This window comes from Pongo pygmaeus, chromosome 15 (genome assembly GCF_028885625.2).
Source record: "Pongo pygmaeus isolate AG05252 chromosome 15, NHGRI_mPonPyg2-v2.0_pri, whole genome shotgun sequence".
Lineage (NCBI taxonomy): Eukaryota > Metazoa > Chordata > Mammalia > Primates > Hominidae > Pongo > Pongo pygmaeus.
This window is the reverse complement of record NC_072388.2, coordinates 89,763,965-89,781,584: the sequence shown is the minus strand read 5'-3', so window position 1 is coordinate 89,781,584 and position 17,620 is coordinate 89,763,965. Positions and strand designations below refer to the sequence as shown.

General features: G+C 45.4%; 1 protein-coding gene across 10 annotated transcripts in view; it reads left to right on the top strand.

Moving 5' to 3' along the window:
- TTC7B (tetratricopeptide repeat domain 7B) overlaps positions 1 to 17,620 on the top strand; it is a 292,264-nt gene that overhangs the window by 80,863 nt on the left and 193,781 nt on the right. For all 10 annotated transcript variants that reach the window (XM_063651994.1, XM_063651990.1, XM_063651993.1 and 7 more), the window contains exon 5: positions 9,211 to 9,332. In XM_063651994.1, the coding sequence (XP_063508064.1) occupies positions 9,211 to 9,332 (122 nt within the window). The remainder of the gene's footprint in view (positions 1 to 9,210; positions 9,333 to 17,620) is intronic.

Genomic DNA, 17,620 nt, shown 5'->3' with positions numbered 1-17,620 from the left:
CGCTGAGGTGTTGGATTCCGAACTGGGTTAGATGCAGGTTACTGCGGGTCTTGAATTGGAACCAGGTGTCCTAGGAAAAGTACTCAGTGCTGCTGCTGAGAAAGGTGGGGCTGTGGCTCTAGAGGGCCAGGTGATTGTGCTTCTGACTTTAAAATGTGAGACAATAAAGAAAAGGCCAATTCCTCCTTTCCTTCCCATTTCAGGCCTACCTTTTCACTCAGGCCAAAGCCAGAAGGGGACAGTTCATAGCTTGATGTAATATTTCCTTAAAGAGATGTCCAGAAACTGACTGGCTAGGCAGGTGCTTCTGCTCTAGGCACTTCTGACTTTGAGCCCTTTATCTGGGAGCCTGGAGTAGGAGGCTACAACATAGTGAAAACTGAGTTGGGAGAGTCTGGATACCAGGCAAGAGCAGTTGCTTATTTTAATTTTTGTATATTTCTTGTTTGTGTTTTTTTGTTGTGTTTTGAGGCAGGGTTTCGCTCTGTCGCCCAGGCTGGAGTGCAGTGGTGCAATCTTGGCTCACTGCAGCTTCAACCTCCCAGGCCGAAGCAATCCTCTTACCTCAGCCTCCCAAGTAGCTGGGACCACAGGCACGCACCACCATGCCCAACTAATTTTTTTATTTTTGTAGAGACAAGGTCTCTCTGTGTTGCCCAGGCTGGTCTCACGTGTGTGACCTCTGCAATATGATGAATGTATTGTTGTGTATAAGCTGTTGTAAATAATGCTTCCACACCAACTTCCTTTGGGTTGCTTTTTCTCTTGCTTTACATTATTTCCTAAGGACAAATTCTCAGAAGTGAGGATATTTTTACTATTCTTGTTACTATGTATTGTGTCCAGTTGCTTTCTACAAGTTATACTAACCTCTTTTTTTTTTGAGCCAGAGTTTCACTCTTGTCTCCCAGACTTGAGTGCAATGGCTCAGTCTTGGCACACTGCAACCTCCGCCTCCCGGGTTCAAGCGATTCTCCTGCCTAAGCCTCCTGAGTAGCTGGGATTACAGGTGCCTGCTACCATGCCTGGCTAATTTTTGTATTTTTAGTAGAGACAGGGTTTCATCATGTTGGCTAGGCTGGTCTTGAACTCCTGACCTCAGGTGATTCGAGAGCTTGGCCTCCGAAAGTGCTGGAATTATAGGCATGAGCCACCGTGCCCGGCCTCTACTAACTTCTTCTACCTATGGCTGTATGGGAGAGTAGTGGTTTCTCTGCAACCTTGACAGGCTGCTATTGTTTAAAAGTTATTTTGCCGAAATTGCTAGATGAAAATGGTACCTTGCAAGTTTAGTTCACATTTTTTGGATTACCAGTGAGATTGAAATTTTTTTAATACTAGTTATATTACTAGTTAGATTTCTATTTTCTTTTCTCAAAAATAGCATTACTGTTACCATACAATTCACCCATTTAAATTGTACAGTGCTTTTTAACATATTTCCAGAGTTCAGTAACCATCACCAATATTTAATTCTAGATTTTCATCATCTCAGAAAGAAACCTTGCACTCAGCAGTCAATCCCCATTTTACATCCAGCCTCCCCAGCCCTAGGCAACTATTAATCTGCTGTCTGTCTCTGTAGATTTGCATATTCTGGACATTTCATAGAAATAGAATCATACATCAGGTGCAGTGGCTCACGCCTGTAATCCCAGCACTTTGGGAGGCCGAGGGGGGTGGATCACAAAGTCAGGAGTTCGAGACCAGCCTGGCCAATATGGTGAAACCCCGTCTCTACTAAAAATACAAAAATTAGTCGGGCGTGGTGGTGTGCGCCTGTAGTCCCAGCTACTTGGGAGGCTGAGGCTGAGGCAGGAAAATTGCTTGAACCGGGAGGTGGAGGTTGCAGTGAGCTGAGATTGTGCCACTGCACTCCAGCCTGGGCGACAGAGCGAGACTCCATCTCAAAAAAAAAAAAGAAAAAAAGAAATAGAATCATACAATATATGATCTTTTATGGCTGGCTTCTTTGGCATAACATCATGTTCTGAAAATTCATTCATGTAGTAGCATATATCAGTACTTTGTTTCTTTACATTGTTAAATAATTGTGCCATTGTGTGGATATGTGCTACATGGTATTTATCCATTCACCAATTGATATGCATTTGGGTTGCTTTTACTTTTTGGCTATTGTGAATGATGCTGCTATAAATATTTGTGTGCAGGTTCCTGTGTAGACATGTTTTCAGTTTTCTTGAGTATATTTACCAGTGGAATTTCTGGGTCATGTGGTAACTTTATGTTTAACCCTTTTTTGTCTGCTTATCCTTTTTGTCTAATTTTTGGAAGTGTTGTTTTCTTACAGTTTGAATAAACTATGTCATAAGTGTGTTAACTCTTTATCGTATTTGCTCTGAATATTTTCCTAACCAGTAATTTTCCATGTTTAAGTTGCTCGTAAATTTTGAATCTGTATATAGTTGAATCTGATTATCTTTTTAATTATATTTTATTTTACTGTTTTTAAAGCTTGAATGTTGGAATAAACTTCCCTAGGATTTGATAACTTTCAACCATTTTCCATATATATGTATGTGTATGTATATAACAAAGTATATATATATATACTTTGAGACACGGTCTTGCTCTGTTGCTCAGCTCAGGCCGGAGCGTAGTGGCGTGATCATAGCTCGCTGCACCCTCAAACTCCTGGACTCAAGAGTTCCTCCTGTCCCTCCTGCCCCAGCCTCCCAGTTAGCTGGGACTACAGCTGCATGCCACTGTGCCCGGCCTATTTTTAAATTTTTTGTAGAGACAGGTTCTCACTTTGTTGCCCAGGCTAGTCTTGAACTCCTGGCTTCAAGTGATCCTCCTGCCTTAGTCTCCTAAAGTACTGTGATTACATGCATGAGCCACCAAGCCTGGCCCCATTTTCTACCCACGCCCCCTTTTTTTTCTGAGATGGAGTCTCACTCTGTTGCCAGGGCTAGAGGGCAGTGGAGTGATCTCGGCTCACGGCAACCTCCGCCTCCTGGGTTCAAGTGATTCTCCTGCCTCAGCCTCCTAAGTAGCTGGGATTACAGGTGCCCACCACTACGCCCAGTTAATTTTTTGTATTTTTAGTAGAGACAGCGTTTCACCATGTTGGCCAGGCTGCTCTCGAACTCCTGACCACGTGATTCACCCGCCTTGGCCTCCCAAAGTGCTGTGATTACAGGCACTGCACCCAGCCTCCTCCCCCTTTTTTAAAAAACAGAAAACAAAAATTTTTTCACTATGTACAGAGAAACCTTTAAAAACAAACAAAAACAAACATACAAAAAACTTTTAATTTCCAAATGTAGTTGGGGTTCGTTGTGGTATATAGCTGTAAATTAATTTTTCCCAATTAAAATTTCCCAAATTCCCAAATTTCAGTGCTACTTTAAGATGATCTTTCCTTTTCATATTTTCTGTCATATATTTTTAGTCATTCAATAAAATTCTGGCTTTTTAATTTTGTTGCACTAATCTGTGTTGTACCAACATGACACTGTTTAATAGGCACTTCTTTATGATAGGTTTTAACATTTAACTGATTAGTAACTACTCATTACTTTTATTTTTCAGATTATCCTTTGTTCTTATCTCATTCTAATACTTTCAGATAAATTTTAGAATAATTTTGTTGAGTTCAAGAAAAATCCTTTTGGGATTTGGTTGAATTTTTAATTCCATACATTAATTTGGAGAATTATATTTAGTCTCCTGTCATCTCTGACCGTCTTCCTATTTTGTCAAGATTTTTTGTTCTATAGACTTTAGTAGGTTTTTTAAAAAAAGATATTTTAAAAAAGTGATGAGGTTTCGCTGTGTTGCCCAGGCTGGTCTCGAACTCTTGACCTCAAGTGATCCACCCACCTTGGCCTTCCAAAGTGCTGAGATTACAGGCGTGAGCCACTGCACCTGGCCAGTAGGTGGTTTTATTCTCAGATCTTTTCTATTTTTATTGCTTTATGAATAGGATCTTTTTTTTTTTTTTTTTTTTTTTTTTTTTTTGAGAAAAGGTCTCACTCTGTCACCCAGGCTGGAGTGCAGTGGTGTGATCATAGCTCACTGCAACCTCAAGCTCTTGGACTTAAGCAATCCTCCCGCCTCAGCCTCCCCAGTAGTATGGACTACAGCTACACACCACCACACCTGGCTAATTTTTAACATTTTTGTAGAGACCAGGGTCTCACCATGTTGCCCAGACTGGTCTCAAACTCCTGGTCTCAAGGAATCCACCTTTCTTGGCCTCTCAAAGTGTTGGGATTACAGGCGTGAGCCACTGTGCCTGGCCTAGATCATTTTTGAAATTATATTTTAACATATAAATATGCCTGTGATGTTTGAATTCACTTGCACAGTCATGTATTGAGTGCCTTCCATGTTCTGGATACTGTTTGACTGCAGGGGCACTAGAATGGGTATGTCACAGAGCCTGCCCTTAAGTGGTTCACGCCTGTAATCCTAGCACTTTGGGAGGCCGAGGCAGGTGGATCACCTGAGGTCAGGAGTTCAAGACTAGCCTGGCCAACATGGTGAAATCTCGTCTATACTAAAAATATAAAAATTAGCTGGGCATGGTGGCGCATGCCTGTAATCCCCGCTACTCGGGAGGCTGAGGCAGGAGAATCACTTGAACCTGGGAGGCAGAGTTGGCAGTGAGCCGAGATCGCGCCACTGTACTCTAGCCTGGGCGACAGAAACTCCATCTCCAAAATAAATAAATAAATAAATAAATAAATAAATAAATAAATAATAAAATAAAGATTTAGAAAGAAGCTCATGAGGACACAGGTCCTTAGCCAGGAGGAGTGCTGTGGTGGGAATTCTTAGAGAACTCTGAGAGCTCCAGAAAAGACCTTGGGCCAGTGTGGGAGTTCAGGGATGTCTCCTGGAAGAGATGACGCCTGAGCAGCATCTTGAAGGCTGACAAGGATAGCAGTGTCAAGGATGGCAAGGATGGTGGTTATTGTCCATAATATTGAAGTGTTCTGTAGAAACAGAGTTGATGTTTTTCAAAGAATGATAGTGATCATAGCTCATTGCAGCCTATGGATCTATGCGGTGGAATGATTTTTGTCATTTCCTCCTTTCTTTTTTTTTGGGGGGGAAGACAGAGTCTCGCTCTGTCACTCAGGCTGGTGTGCAGTGGCGCAATCTTGGCTCACTGCACTCTCTGCCTCCCAGGTTCAAGCAATTCTCATGCCTCAGCCTACTGTGTAGCTGGGTCTACAGGCACATGCCACCACACCTGGCTAAGTTTTCGTATTTTTAGTAGAGACGGGGTTTTGCCATGTTGGCCAGGCTGGTCTTGAACTCCTGAGCTCGAGCAATCCACCCACCTCAGCCTCCCATAGTGCTGGGATTACAAGCATGAGCCACCACGCCTGGCCTGTTTCCTCCTTTCTAATATTTTCCATCTTATATCTCTCATGCCTTATTGCCATAATTTATAAAACGATGTTAAGAAATAAAGATTTTTATTTTGTTTCTACTTAAAGGTAACTCTTTAATATAGCTCCATTAAGGATTATACTATTTGTACAATAATGTATAATATTTGTTCCTGCAGTTAATGTAGCTCCATTAAGGATTATAATATTTGTATAATAATGTATAATATTTGCTCATGAAGTTTCTCATTTGCAATTCAAACCAACCTTGTGAGGTAGGTATTATTATCCCCATTATATAGATGAGGGCAGTGAAGGTCTGTGAGGTCAGAGGTGTTGTCCTAAGTCTGCGAATGGTGGGTGAGCAGTGTCAGAACCAGACCTTGCGCCTCAGTCTTTTGACTAAAATCTTCGGCCCCTTCCCCCGTGCTTCCTCGGTCATTGGGTACTTGCTTCTGCCAGAGCCAGCTGCGCTTGTTAAGGACGCTTGTTGGCAGTCTCCTCACTGGAAGTGTTTATCCACAGAACAAGTGGTGGCTTCAGCACTGCCAAACAATGCTTCTGCCCAGGCCCATGTGTTGGAGGCTCTTTGTGAGGAAGGGATTAAGTTCAAGATGCTTAGACTTCAGGGTAAGCCCTGAGCTATGCTAGTCCCTCCGAGGCTTCTCTTGCGTCTTTCCCATTCTCCCATTTATAACCTTAAGCCACCTCCTGGCTGCCCTTGTGTTTTGGACTTTGCTCTGCAAGCAGACACGGATGAAGGGGAAGGAGCCGGGCTGTGGAGTCAGGGGGACCTGGGTTTCTGCACCAGCTCCACCGCTCTCAAGCCACATGATTCGGGCACCTCACTCGGTGGAGCAGTCTCCGCTTCCCCTCTGGTAAAGAGAGGATAATGGTGTGTATCTCGGTGGGTTTTTGTGGAGGATTACATGAGATAGCCATGTACCCACATGGTGCCTAAGACACAGTGGGTTACTTTGCTGTTGCCTTTTCTCTGCATTTATGATTGGCCTTGAAAGTTTATTCATTTACTATGTATATTGAATGCTTATCCTGCACTAGACACTGGGTAAGTAAAATAGGCGTGGCCTCTGGCTTTGTGGAATTTGTAGCACAGTGGAGAGAGACAGCCAGAAATCAAGTGAAGAAATAACAATGGCAAATGCAATGAAGGAATAGGAAAGGATGCTGTGGGCAGGTGAATAGGGCAGACTTCCTTTATGCTGGTTGTTAGAAAAGGCCCTTTGGAGGAAGCAAGAAGCAGAAGCAAGCTGATATCTGAGAGATGAGAAAGAGGAAAAAGAGCCTAAGAGCAACATTATCCAGATGGGATTATAAAAAATTTTTCAGGAGCCAGGCGCAGTGGCTGATGCCTGTAATCCCAGCAGTTTGGCAGGCCGAGGCAGTTGGATTGCTTGAGCTCAGGAGTTCAAGACCAGCCTGGGCAGCATGGTGAAACCTCATCTCTACAAAAAATACAAAAATTAGCCGAGTATGGTGGCACACATCTGCAGTCCCAACTACTTGGGAGGCTGAGGTGGGAGGATCGTTTGAACCTGCGAGGTTGAGGCTGCAGGGAGCCATGATCATGCCACTGCCCTCCAGCTTGGGTGACAGAAATTATTCAGGCTGCTTATAGAGAGTGAGGTAAATAGGGAAGCAAGAGAGGACATGGAGACTCCATTCAGGAGGCTGTTATAGAAATCTAACAGGAAGTCCTGGCAGCTCGGATGAGGTAATGGTAGTAGAAATGGATAGTCACAGACATAGTTGAGAAATAATTAGGAGGGACAAACTTTCTAAAGTGTAACTTTGGTTACACTTTAGTTCCTTCTGTTAAATTTAACTAAATTAAATATAATGATTTAAATTTAAAACTAGCATATATAACATGATCTCATTTTTTTTTGTAAAATGATTTTTATCTTTCTCTGCTTGATACATGTGTCCACAAAGATATCTGGATTGTCGTTCAATAAATGTTAACTGTGGTTATTTTTGTGTGATGGAATTGTGAGGTGATTTTTTTTTATTTTCTTTTTTGTGCTATACTGAATTTTTTGCTTTAAAATAATCATGGCATGTCAAAATTAAAACTATGCTGAAAAGCAAATGAAGGATGATTTTTAAAAGTTTCCATGCTGGACCTTCAAGTGCAGCAGTTGGATATGTGAGTTGGAAATTCACAGAGAAAATCTTGACTACAGCTATAAATCTGGGCGTTGGCAGCATACTGATGATTTTGAAGCTCTTGGGGATGGATGCGGTCATCTCAAGAGACCTAAGAGAGAAAGGAATGTGGCTCCAATGGCGCCGCATGCATCTCTGGCACCTGATGGATGAGTGGGGAGGAGCCTGTAGTGGGTGGAAATGAGGTTCCCAGAGAGGAGGAACTCCCGGAGAGTCAGGGGTGCAGAGCTGAGGGCTAAGTCAGGACGGAGCTGGGCAATTTCTATAAGATGCTGGGATCCAGTTCACAGGCAAGGGTTGCCCACCTGGGTTTCATTCCTCAATGTCTTGTTTATCATGTACCTTCTACCTTTCTTTTCCCCAAAGCTTGCAGGTTAGGGAGCTAGTAATTACTTCCACTCTGTTTGGAGACTAAGGTTTCAAGACCTCTAGGATGTTTGGGGTTTGGCAAACAACTGGGTCTTTTGAATTGCTGCTGACTTTCAGCAAATGTGGACAGCATGTTTGGAGAACATTGGTTTTTATGTGAGCCACAAGTAGGCTTTCCTCTGAGAAATGCTTTGACTTGTGAATTTAAAGAGAGTAGTAGCAGGCCGGGTGCAGTGGCTCATGCCTGTAATCCCAGCACTTTGGGAAGCCAAGGCAGGCAGATCACGAGGTGAGGAGATCGAGACCATCCTGGCTAACAAGGTGAAACCCCATCTGTACTAAAAATACAAAAAAAAAAAATTAGCCGGGCGTGGTGGCGGGCACCTGTAGTCCCAGCTACTTGGGAGGCTGAGGCAGGAGAATGGCGTGAACCCGGGAGGCGGATCTTGCAGTGAGCTGAGATTGTGCCACTGCACTCCAGCCTGGGCGACAGAGCAAGACTCCGTCTCAAAAAAAAAAAAAAAAGAGTAGCAGTTACATGTTTATGCTTTAGTATACCCAACCCAACTTGCAAGTCTTCCTCCTGATTAGTTGGCAGTCTTTCGTGCAGGGCTAAAAAATTAAACCTTTAAAAACCCCATTATCTGTTGATAAGCTAAGAAGTCAAGTTTGGGGAGAGAGGGTGTTTTGCTCAGCTCTCCCCTTGAGAATAGAGGACTGCCACGCAGCCCAACCTCACCAGGTTGCAAAGCTGCAATGTCCCTCAGCTCTGGAGCCTGGTGAGTCTGCCTTTTTCTGGTTGATTCCAGGGCTAGTGCGGATCACAGCACTCATCAGCTCATCTTGGAGCTCATCAAGCACATGCAGGGCTGCAGCTGCAGTCTGCCTGTGAGTGACCTCGGCCATTGGCGGATCACAAGTATTTCCGCCCTTTGCTAGGACCCACTTCTGTGTCCCTCAGCCTTCCTGTCAGTATCCTGGCATTCAGCAGGCCCTCTCCGCCTCTAGTGCTTCTTACGGCACCACCTGCTCATCAGCACCCCCGACTCCTCAGCTCTCAGTACCAGGAGGGCCCTGTGTGCCCCTGGATTGCTTGTTGCTTCCTGTCTAGTAGAACCATTCTCTCTGCTTTTCTAATGCTTGCACTTCTACACCTGTGCCTCTGCACTGATATTTGCCTGAGGAAGTTGGTTTTTTAGGTTGAGCAGTACATTTAGAGATAGGGTTTGAAGGAAGTAGGCTTGGATGTGCATCTGATTAGTTTTCCAATTTTCTCCCCTTCTAGGTAATACTTTCTAATATTCAAAACAGAAGCCCTAAGCCTGGCCCTGCTCCCCACGATCAAGAACTAGGTTTTTTCCTAGAAACAGGACTTCAGAGAGCCCATGTCCTCTATTTCAAAAATGGGTAAGCCTTCTTCATTTTTTTAAATCCACTTCCTAAAGAAGGAAAGCAGAAAGCCTTAACAATGCTGTCTCCAGTTTAGTTGTTATAATAAAGGAATTTTAAATATGAACTACCATTGGAACTTTTTTTTTTTTTTTTTTTTTAAAGAATGAACGTTGGCTGTTTTTGTCTCTTCTCTACCTGGCTCCCTTGCTTTCCCATGAGATGTGAAGGTGGGAGAAGGGAGGGAGGGAACCCGAGTCACAAGTACACAGCCTCAAGACCAGTGGGGTGGGCCTGATGGGAGCCACGCCTTCCCATGCCCTCCCTCCATGAATGGCTCTGCACCAGCCTCCCCATTTGTTAAGGAAAAAGTTAATGAATTGGAAATCCTGGCACACAGGAGCATCACCCTTTCAGTGGCTGATCATTCAGGGAATTGGATTTGCCAAATCTCAGCCAGTTTTTATGAAAGTGAGTGTGGCTTTGAAAAGGCTTTTAAGAAAGGTTGAAGGACATGAATGGGAGGGACAGCTCTCGAATGCATTTGATGTTTGTTTTCCTTTTTGTGTTGCTCTTGTGAGAAATGTGCCGACTCTGTTCCAAATCTCTTCAGTTATCCCTTGTTTTGACATTGTGCTGCAGGACAGATGTGCATGAAGACCAACCGTAGGTATCTGGTTCCTCTGTAGCACCCCCGTAGGCTTTGCATGGGAGGCCCCTAGAGGCCTGTTCCCCTCCTCTAGAGTAGTCCAGTAGTGCTTTGAATGGCAGAGGGGACCCAAGCCCCAGCCTCTGGAAAAATGAACAATGGAGTTGCTCCCTCTTCATTTTTAAGAGCTTCAAACCTTGGGGTGTAGCTCATGAAATTGGGATTTCATCTGCCTGTGGCCCAGAGCCGCATGCATCCATTTCCCATTAGTTGAAAATAAATGCCTATTTTTCAAGTCCTATTAAACTGCTTGTGAGAGAAGGCCTGCTTTGGTCCAGAGGCCTCTGGCTGAGCTCCACATGGCCCACAAAAGGCCATGACACACACCCCAAGGTTTGCAGCAGCTCAGTGGCCTTGGCACAAAGATGCTCTTGCATTCGATCTCATCTGCCACTGATGGAGATCATTTGAGCAATGGCGCACATCCCCTAAGCTAAGATGAAGTTCTGTTTTCTTTGCTGTTATAAATAGAAGGAGAAGGGAGGGAACATGGAATATTTTTCTAGTGATGTTTCTTTTCCCTTTTCACGATAAATGGTGGTCATTACAGAGGAGCTTCCGGCCCTTGCCCTCCTTCTCTCTAACCTGTGTCTGTATGTGTTAATATGGAGGTCCAGACCCGGGAATTAATCCCCCTGGGGGTCCCAGGGGTGCCATATCCATACATTCAGTTGAAAATGTTTTGTGTGAGATTAATAAGAGTGGGTTGGATAGTTTATTTTCATCTTTGAAGCCTGTTCCTTGGGGAGAAAGGAAGACTACTGGGCCCTGAGACACTGGCTGCCCACTGGAATCCAACTAAAAAATAATAATGTAGAGGTTTGCACTAGGTGATGGATTACATGCCATGGATTGCTTACTGACTCATTTCTCATTTTATTTTACTTTTCTCGAGTTCAAGGAAATGCCTATTGATGTAGCCTTAAGGGACTGCTTAACTTTGAAGCTTTTTCTCTTTTCTTGTCCTCTTGCTCTTCTCTCTGGGCTCTAAAGACCAGTGATGGGATTGGGCCAGGTACTCTCACTCTTTTTTTTTTTTTTTTTTTTGAGACGGGGTCTTGCGATGTTGCCCAGGCTGATCTTAAACTCCTGAGCTCAAGGGATCTGCCTGCCTCGGCCTCCCAAAGTGTTGGGATTACAGGTGTGAGCCACCACGCCCAGCCCTGGGCCAGGTACTCTCAAAGGTCCCTGCTAGGTGCAGTCCCTGCTGGTGCAACTAGCTCAAGGCTAGTAGTGAGGAATTACTTTTAGGAGGTGGAGGTGAGGGCTGGTTTGGGGGCCGCAGAATGTGGACCAAGGAGAAAAAGCAATGGGAGGTTTTGAACATGCCAAGTGCTGTCAGGGCTGCTTGACCCATACCAGTGGGCTACGCAGGACCCGAGGGCCACAGCCAGGGCTCATTTGTCAGTGGATGCCTACAGCAAGCGGGGACAGAATGGAGGTAACTGCTGTCCCTAAGCACCAGCAGCTTCTCACACTTCCTTGTGATGTACTTGATCCCAGCTGTCTCACTCCTTTGGCTCTTCTGCAGTTTTCTTCTGTGTATCTGGAAGGATATAATGGACAGGATTGACTGATTTTCAGTAGGAGGAAAATACACTAGATTTTGGCAATAAGAGATGGAATTGATGAAACACAATGTTTTTCTTTGGAAATATACTTAAATGTATACTTAGCTTTTTAGTTGTCGTTCCTGAGGACTCACTGAATTATAGTCTTGAATCTGATTCTTCTAGAACTCTCCCATCTTTTCCAGAAGTCACTGCTGAACTGGTGGACTTGGGCATCTCTTTCAGAAAACCTGATGCCAGCACCAGTTCCTAGGCCCCTTCTGATGCGTTAGATCCAAGGGCTGCTTTTAAGTTTGGCTTAAACACTTGTCCTTCATGGTCACTGGTCCTCACAGCGTTGCCCCTCCACCGTGTGCAGTGGGCAGTGTGAGCAGTATTGCCCCTGCCGTGGACAATGTGAGCAGTATTGCCCCTATTGCTTAGAAAAATTTAGACTCACAGGGGATGTGCCTTGCTGCAGGTCACACAGTTCCTTGGGCTCCAGTCCTTTCACCACTGTGCCACTATGTGGGAAGTGCTGCGGCTCGGTGTGGAGGGAGTTGATGGGAGGGATTGACTGTCCATCACCCTCCCTCTGTGAGGGAGCCCTTGACCCCCAGGACAGGACATCGCCCACAGACAGTTCCCAGCCTCTGTTGGTTTGGTGATTTCTCCTAAGGCTTTCCCTCGTGTCTCAAAGCACCTACAGCGTGTCACAAAGGATCTCTTTCTCCTCTCCCTTCTCTCCCGGCCTCCTTTTCTGGCTCCTCCTCTTCCCTCTTCCACCCCTCTTTTTCTTCTCCTTCATGTCTTTTCCTTCCCCTCCTTCCTAGTTCCTCTCTTCCTGGGCTCCCTCTTTCCTTATGAGGCAGGAGAGAACAGCTAGTTGTCATCCAGGCCGGTAACTTCCTCCGCCTCCCAGTCCCGAGTCTCTGGGCGTGGTCCGACTTGGCATGTACCCAGATCCATTTCACATCTATTTCTCTTATCCCTCTGGGTGGCAGCAACAAGCCTGTTAAGGCTGAAAAAACATCTTGTTGAGGCTCTGCAGAGGGTGAAAGCAGAACAGTAGCCTCAGAGGGCTGGGATTGCCACCTCTGAGGGCTCTAAGTCGCCTCGCCAAAGCAAGCGCTTGTGCGAGGGCAGCTCAGGTGCTGGGTTTGGAACCAGCCCTTTCTTCCTCTGAGTCTCAGGTTCTTTATCTGTGTAATAAGGTGAATATCAGTCACCTCGTAGAGCAGTAGTGAGGAGCAAATAAAAATATGCACATAGAAGCACCTCGTGGGGTGGCAGGCAAACAGCAGGAGGTAAATTGTGACTTCCAATAGTGACGATGCCTGGCTGACTTACCAGCTGAAAGTGGCACCAGATTAAGGTCACATCCTGGTTGAAGTGGGAGTTTGTGGAGAAGTAGATGACTGAGCCGGACATCACCAGGGCTTGGAGGCAGGGCATTTCTTTACAGTGGCACTGGCTTAAGGTAGTGCTGCTCAAAATGCATAACCATGAGCTTAGATAACATTCTAATACTTTCAGAGAAAATAGGTGGGACTGACTGGTCTGACTGCGGTAGCACTGGGTATTCATTTCGCAGCCCAGCTAGCAGCAGAGAAACGGCCTCACCCTCGGGTTCCCCTCAGCCTTCTGAGAAGATAATGTTACTCCCTACTTGAGTCATTGCCGCCAGAATTGCCAGAGAAGCTTGATTTGGGCATGTCAATCAATTTTGGATTTTTACTTCTTTATAGAGTCAAGGTCTTATTCTGTAGCCCAGGCTGCAATGCAGTGGTACGATCCTAGCTCACTGCAGCCTCGAACTCCTGGGCTCAAGTGATCCTCCTGCCTTGGCCTCCCAAAGTGTTGGGATTATAGGCATGTGCCGCCGTGCCCAGCTGGGATGCCAATTAGTTACTGCAGGTTGCTTTAGGAATATTTACCCATCTTTTGTAAACAAAGGGTAGCAAAGCACATTTAAAGTAACCTTGCTTCTTGTTAGCTGTGTCAGGTGTCCTGGGTAAGCAAAACAGATTGTAGTGTGTTTTCACTGGCTTTGAATTGATTTTAATTCAGGTGGAGTGGAGATAAATTGATGCAAAAGGCAAATGACTGTCAGCTGGGAGATGCACCCATGGGGTTGTACCATTTTCTAGGTTACATCACGGAGTGCTGCATGGGAGGCCTTGACTCAGAAAGCAGGAAGTCAGGCAAGGCTGGTTCAGACCTTGGGATCCCCCTCAGGTACTTGCAGCCAAGCCAGGGAATAAAGTGGTATGGAAGGGCTTTTGGACATCTGTTTTTATAATCAAAGAAATAGATCACTCATCACCACTATGCATCGACTTTAAAAAGCTTTCAATCTTCCCATATGATCTCTTTGCAATTGTTTAGCCCTGCTCAGTGTAACCTAGACTTAGAAGGCAGGAAAAGGAGTCCAAGAGGCCCTTCTGTATCCTATGGGCTGCTGAGGAGGGTGCTTTCTGGGCTTATGTCTCAGATACAACAGCAGCAGCAGCAGACAGGCTCCCACATCCCATGTGATTGTGGGGAGGTGATCATGGCGAGGGCGCCCGCCAGGACGTAAGCGTGCTTTGCTGGATGCAGTTGTCTCTCTTGGTGCTTGAGCAACTTAGCCTTTGCATTCTGGCCTTCTGGAGGTCATCTTCCCTCTTGCAGTGGTAGCAAGTGTTCACTTTTAAAACTGCACACTACTTTTGACAGTACGAGTCCACTGCAGTGAACATAAGAGAATTCACACACGTTTCCTGTAAGCATTTAATAACCACCACTTTTTTGTATGCAACCCTCTTCAAGAGATACAGAGATGAAAAGGAAATGGGCCTTGTCATCTGGGAGATGGTAGAGAAAAGAAAAAAGGTGAAGACATAAACATTAGTAACTTTAAAGGTTATGACATGGTTCTATAAAAGCATAAACAATGAAAGAACACCTGATCACTTTAAATGAGCTGAAGCTTCCAGGCCCGTTTATTCATGCATTCAAGTAGGATCATTCGTTCATTCAGTTAATGAGGATTCATTGTGTACCATTCGTGCCAGGGCTGTGTTAGCCCGTTCTCTCATTGCTATAAAGAAATACCTGAGACTGGGTATTTTATAAAGAAAAGAGGTTTAATTGGCTTACAGTTCCACAGGCTCTACAGGAAGCATGATGCTGACATCTGCTTGGCTTATGGGGAGGCCCCAAGAAATTTGCAATCATGATAGAAAGCAAAGGGGGAGCAGGGCCATCACATGGCCAGAGCAGGAGCAAGAGAGCGAGGGCGAAGCAGGGCGCCACATACTTTTAAACGAACAGAGCTCACGAGAACTCACTCGTTATCATGAGGAGTACCAAGGGTGATGGTGCTAAACCATTCATGAGAAATTCACCCCTGCGGTCCGGTCATCCCCTACTAGGCCCCATTTCCAACATTGGGGATTACATTTCAAGATGAGATTTGGGTAGAGACACACATCCAAACTATATCACAGGGCCTACATTAGGTTGTGGGGACGAGTGGTGAAAGTCCCTGCCCTCCTAGAATTCATGGAGGACTGAGATCTCATGGAGAATTAGGAATTAAAATAAGCCATTTCAGGATAGTCGTATGTGTTATCACTGGGGAAGTCCAGGTTGCCATAGAAGCAAACAGGAGTGCTGCTCTGCTGGGAGGGCCATGTGATTTGGAAAGGGGAGTGAAGATTTGGAAAAGTGGGCTTGAGATGGTGTAGATGCCTACAGATGGGGAAGCGCCAGAGGGACGTTCCAGGTTGGTAGAGTATGGAGTTAGAACTGCACTCGGTATTGTGTGTATTCTACAGGATATGAGACCAGTCTGGCCGGAGTGATGGTTTCTGTAGACATCTGGGGATGTTCCTATAAAGCTTTCAGCATGGGACCTGGCATGCAGTGGGTTTGGTCAGTTATTCAACGAGTATTTGTTGAGTTCTGCTAAGTACCAAGTACTGTGCTCAGTACTAGTATATGTTGGCCAATATAAGAGACATAGTCCAGGCTCTCAGGGAGGAGACAGTCTAGTGAGAGAGACAGATAATACGTAAGTACTGGTTGTATATAATTACAAACTGGAATAGGTGCTAGGAAGTGAATGGGTGCAGTGAAAGCAAATAACAGAAGGCCCCTGCTTAGATAGGGTGGCCTGGCCAGGTCTCCGGGGGAGGTGACATTGAGATGAGACCAAGACTTGAAGGGTGAGAAGGAACTAACCAGGTCAAGCACAGGGGAAAGAGAGCTCCAAGGAGAGGGTGCAGAATGTACAGAGGTCTTGACCCGGGAAAGAGCTTGGTGTGTTCAAGAATCAGAAAGGAGTCCAGTGTAGTAGAAGCATTGGAAGGAGGAGGGTCACAGACTCTCTCGGTCTGGCTTACCCAGAAGAAGGAAGGTCCACTGTGCAGCATATAGTGGGAGAGTGATGGTTGTCCAAAGAAAAGTCCCCAAGTCACCAGGACAAAGGGTAGGTGATACTAGGTGGTGAAGACATTAGATGTGTATCTTAGAGATAACAAAGGGTATAGAGACCAAGAGAACTGGATGCATTTGAGATGTCTGTTAGAACTACTAGAGTTAGGACTGCTGGTGGATTGGATTTGGGGGACAGAGGGTAAGGGAAATGGAGGAACCAGAGATGACTCCCCAGTTTCAGCCTTGAACAGTTGGTTAGATGGGTGGAGACAAGGAGAGGATCAGATCTGGAAAAGGAGAAATCAAGAATTTGCCTCTGGGCCTGTTAGGTTTAAGATGCCTGTGAGATGTCTAAGTGGAAGTGTCAACATGACCAGAAGATGGGTTTGACTTGAGTTATAAATGGGGAATTTCAGCATATTGATTATATTTAAGGCCACAGGATTGGATGAGATCAGTGAAGGGGCAGAGAGTAAAGAGAGAAGACAGCCCAGGACTCGGCCTGAAGACCTGCAAGAGTTGGAAGTTGAGTAAAGGAGGAGGATCCTGTGAAGGAACTGCCAGAGGTGGAAGGGAAATCGTGAGGGTGTGTCCTTGTGGAAGCCAAAACGGAACCTGTGCTAGGAAAGAGGAAGTGGTCACCTGTGCTGAATGCTGCTTAGATGTTAATAAAGAAGACCAAATTGTGACCCCTGGATCAGATACCATGGAAGACATCTGTGACCCTGAACAGACTTGGTGGAGTGGTAAGAGCAGAAACTGGACAGGGGAAGTTGAGGAGCAGATGTTACAGGATGAATTGCAGCTCTGTATACAGGCCACTTCCCAGAAATGTTCTTCCCCTTCCATTTTCTTTTCTAAGGTGGAGTTCATGCTGGAAGGACGGATGGCAGAATGTTGGTGGAAGATTAAACAGCAGGCTAAGGAATAGGGAATTCATTCTCTAGGTGTGGAGAAGCCATTGGATCTGGAAGGTGGGGTTTTGGGAAGGGCCAAGAACAGGGTAGTTGATTTGGCCACCAGGAATCTAGTGCCACCAGAGCCACGTCCCCCATTTCAGTAGGATCAGGTTCATTTTACTTGGTTTTTGGCCACAGGCTACATTTTAGCCTCAGCAGGAACCATACTAGGAAGGTGGGGGTGATGGAGGGAGGGACAGAGCCGGGAGGGACAGAGCCAAGAGGGAGTCTGTGTGAGAGCTGCTTTAACAGCTTCAGAATGGAAGTTGATGGAGTAGTGTGAGGTATAGGGCGCCTTCCTGCAGCCTGGGCAGCTAAGGCCATCTTGGGGATGCCACATGTCGCCTGGGCACTCACATGTCTGGAAGACTTGACTCACTTAGATCGCTGTTCCGCGTTCTTCATATGAGTCATTTCACTTTGAAGGGAGATCTTCGTAATAGTTGAACTGATGGTGCAGTTTCTATCCGGAAAATCTGGAAGCTCCGACAGCTGTTAGAGAGCATTTGTTTCCATCACTTCTCTTGATACATGAGATTCAGAGAAATCCTGTTCACTAATTATTCAACAAACATTGACGGAGACCCTTACTAGGTTACTTACTAGTGCCAAATACTGTTCTAAGTGAATGAGTCAGACCCAGTCGCTGGCTTTATGGAGTTTACG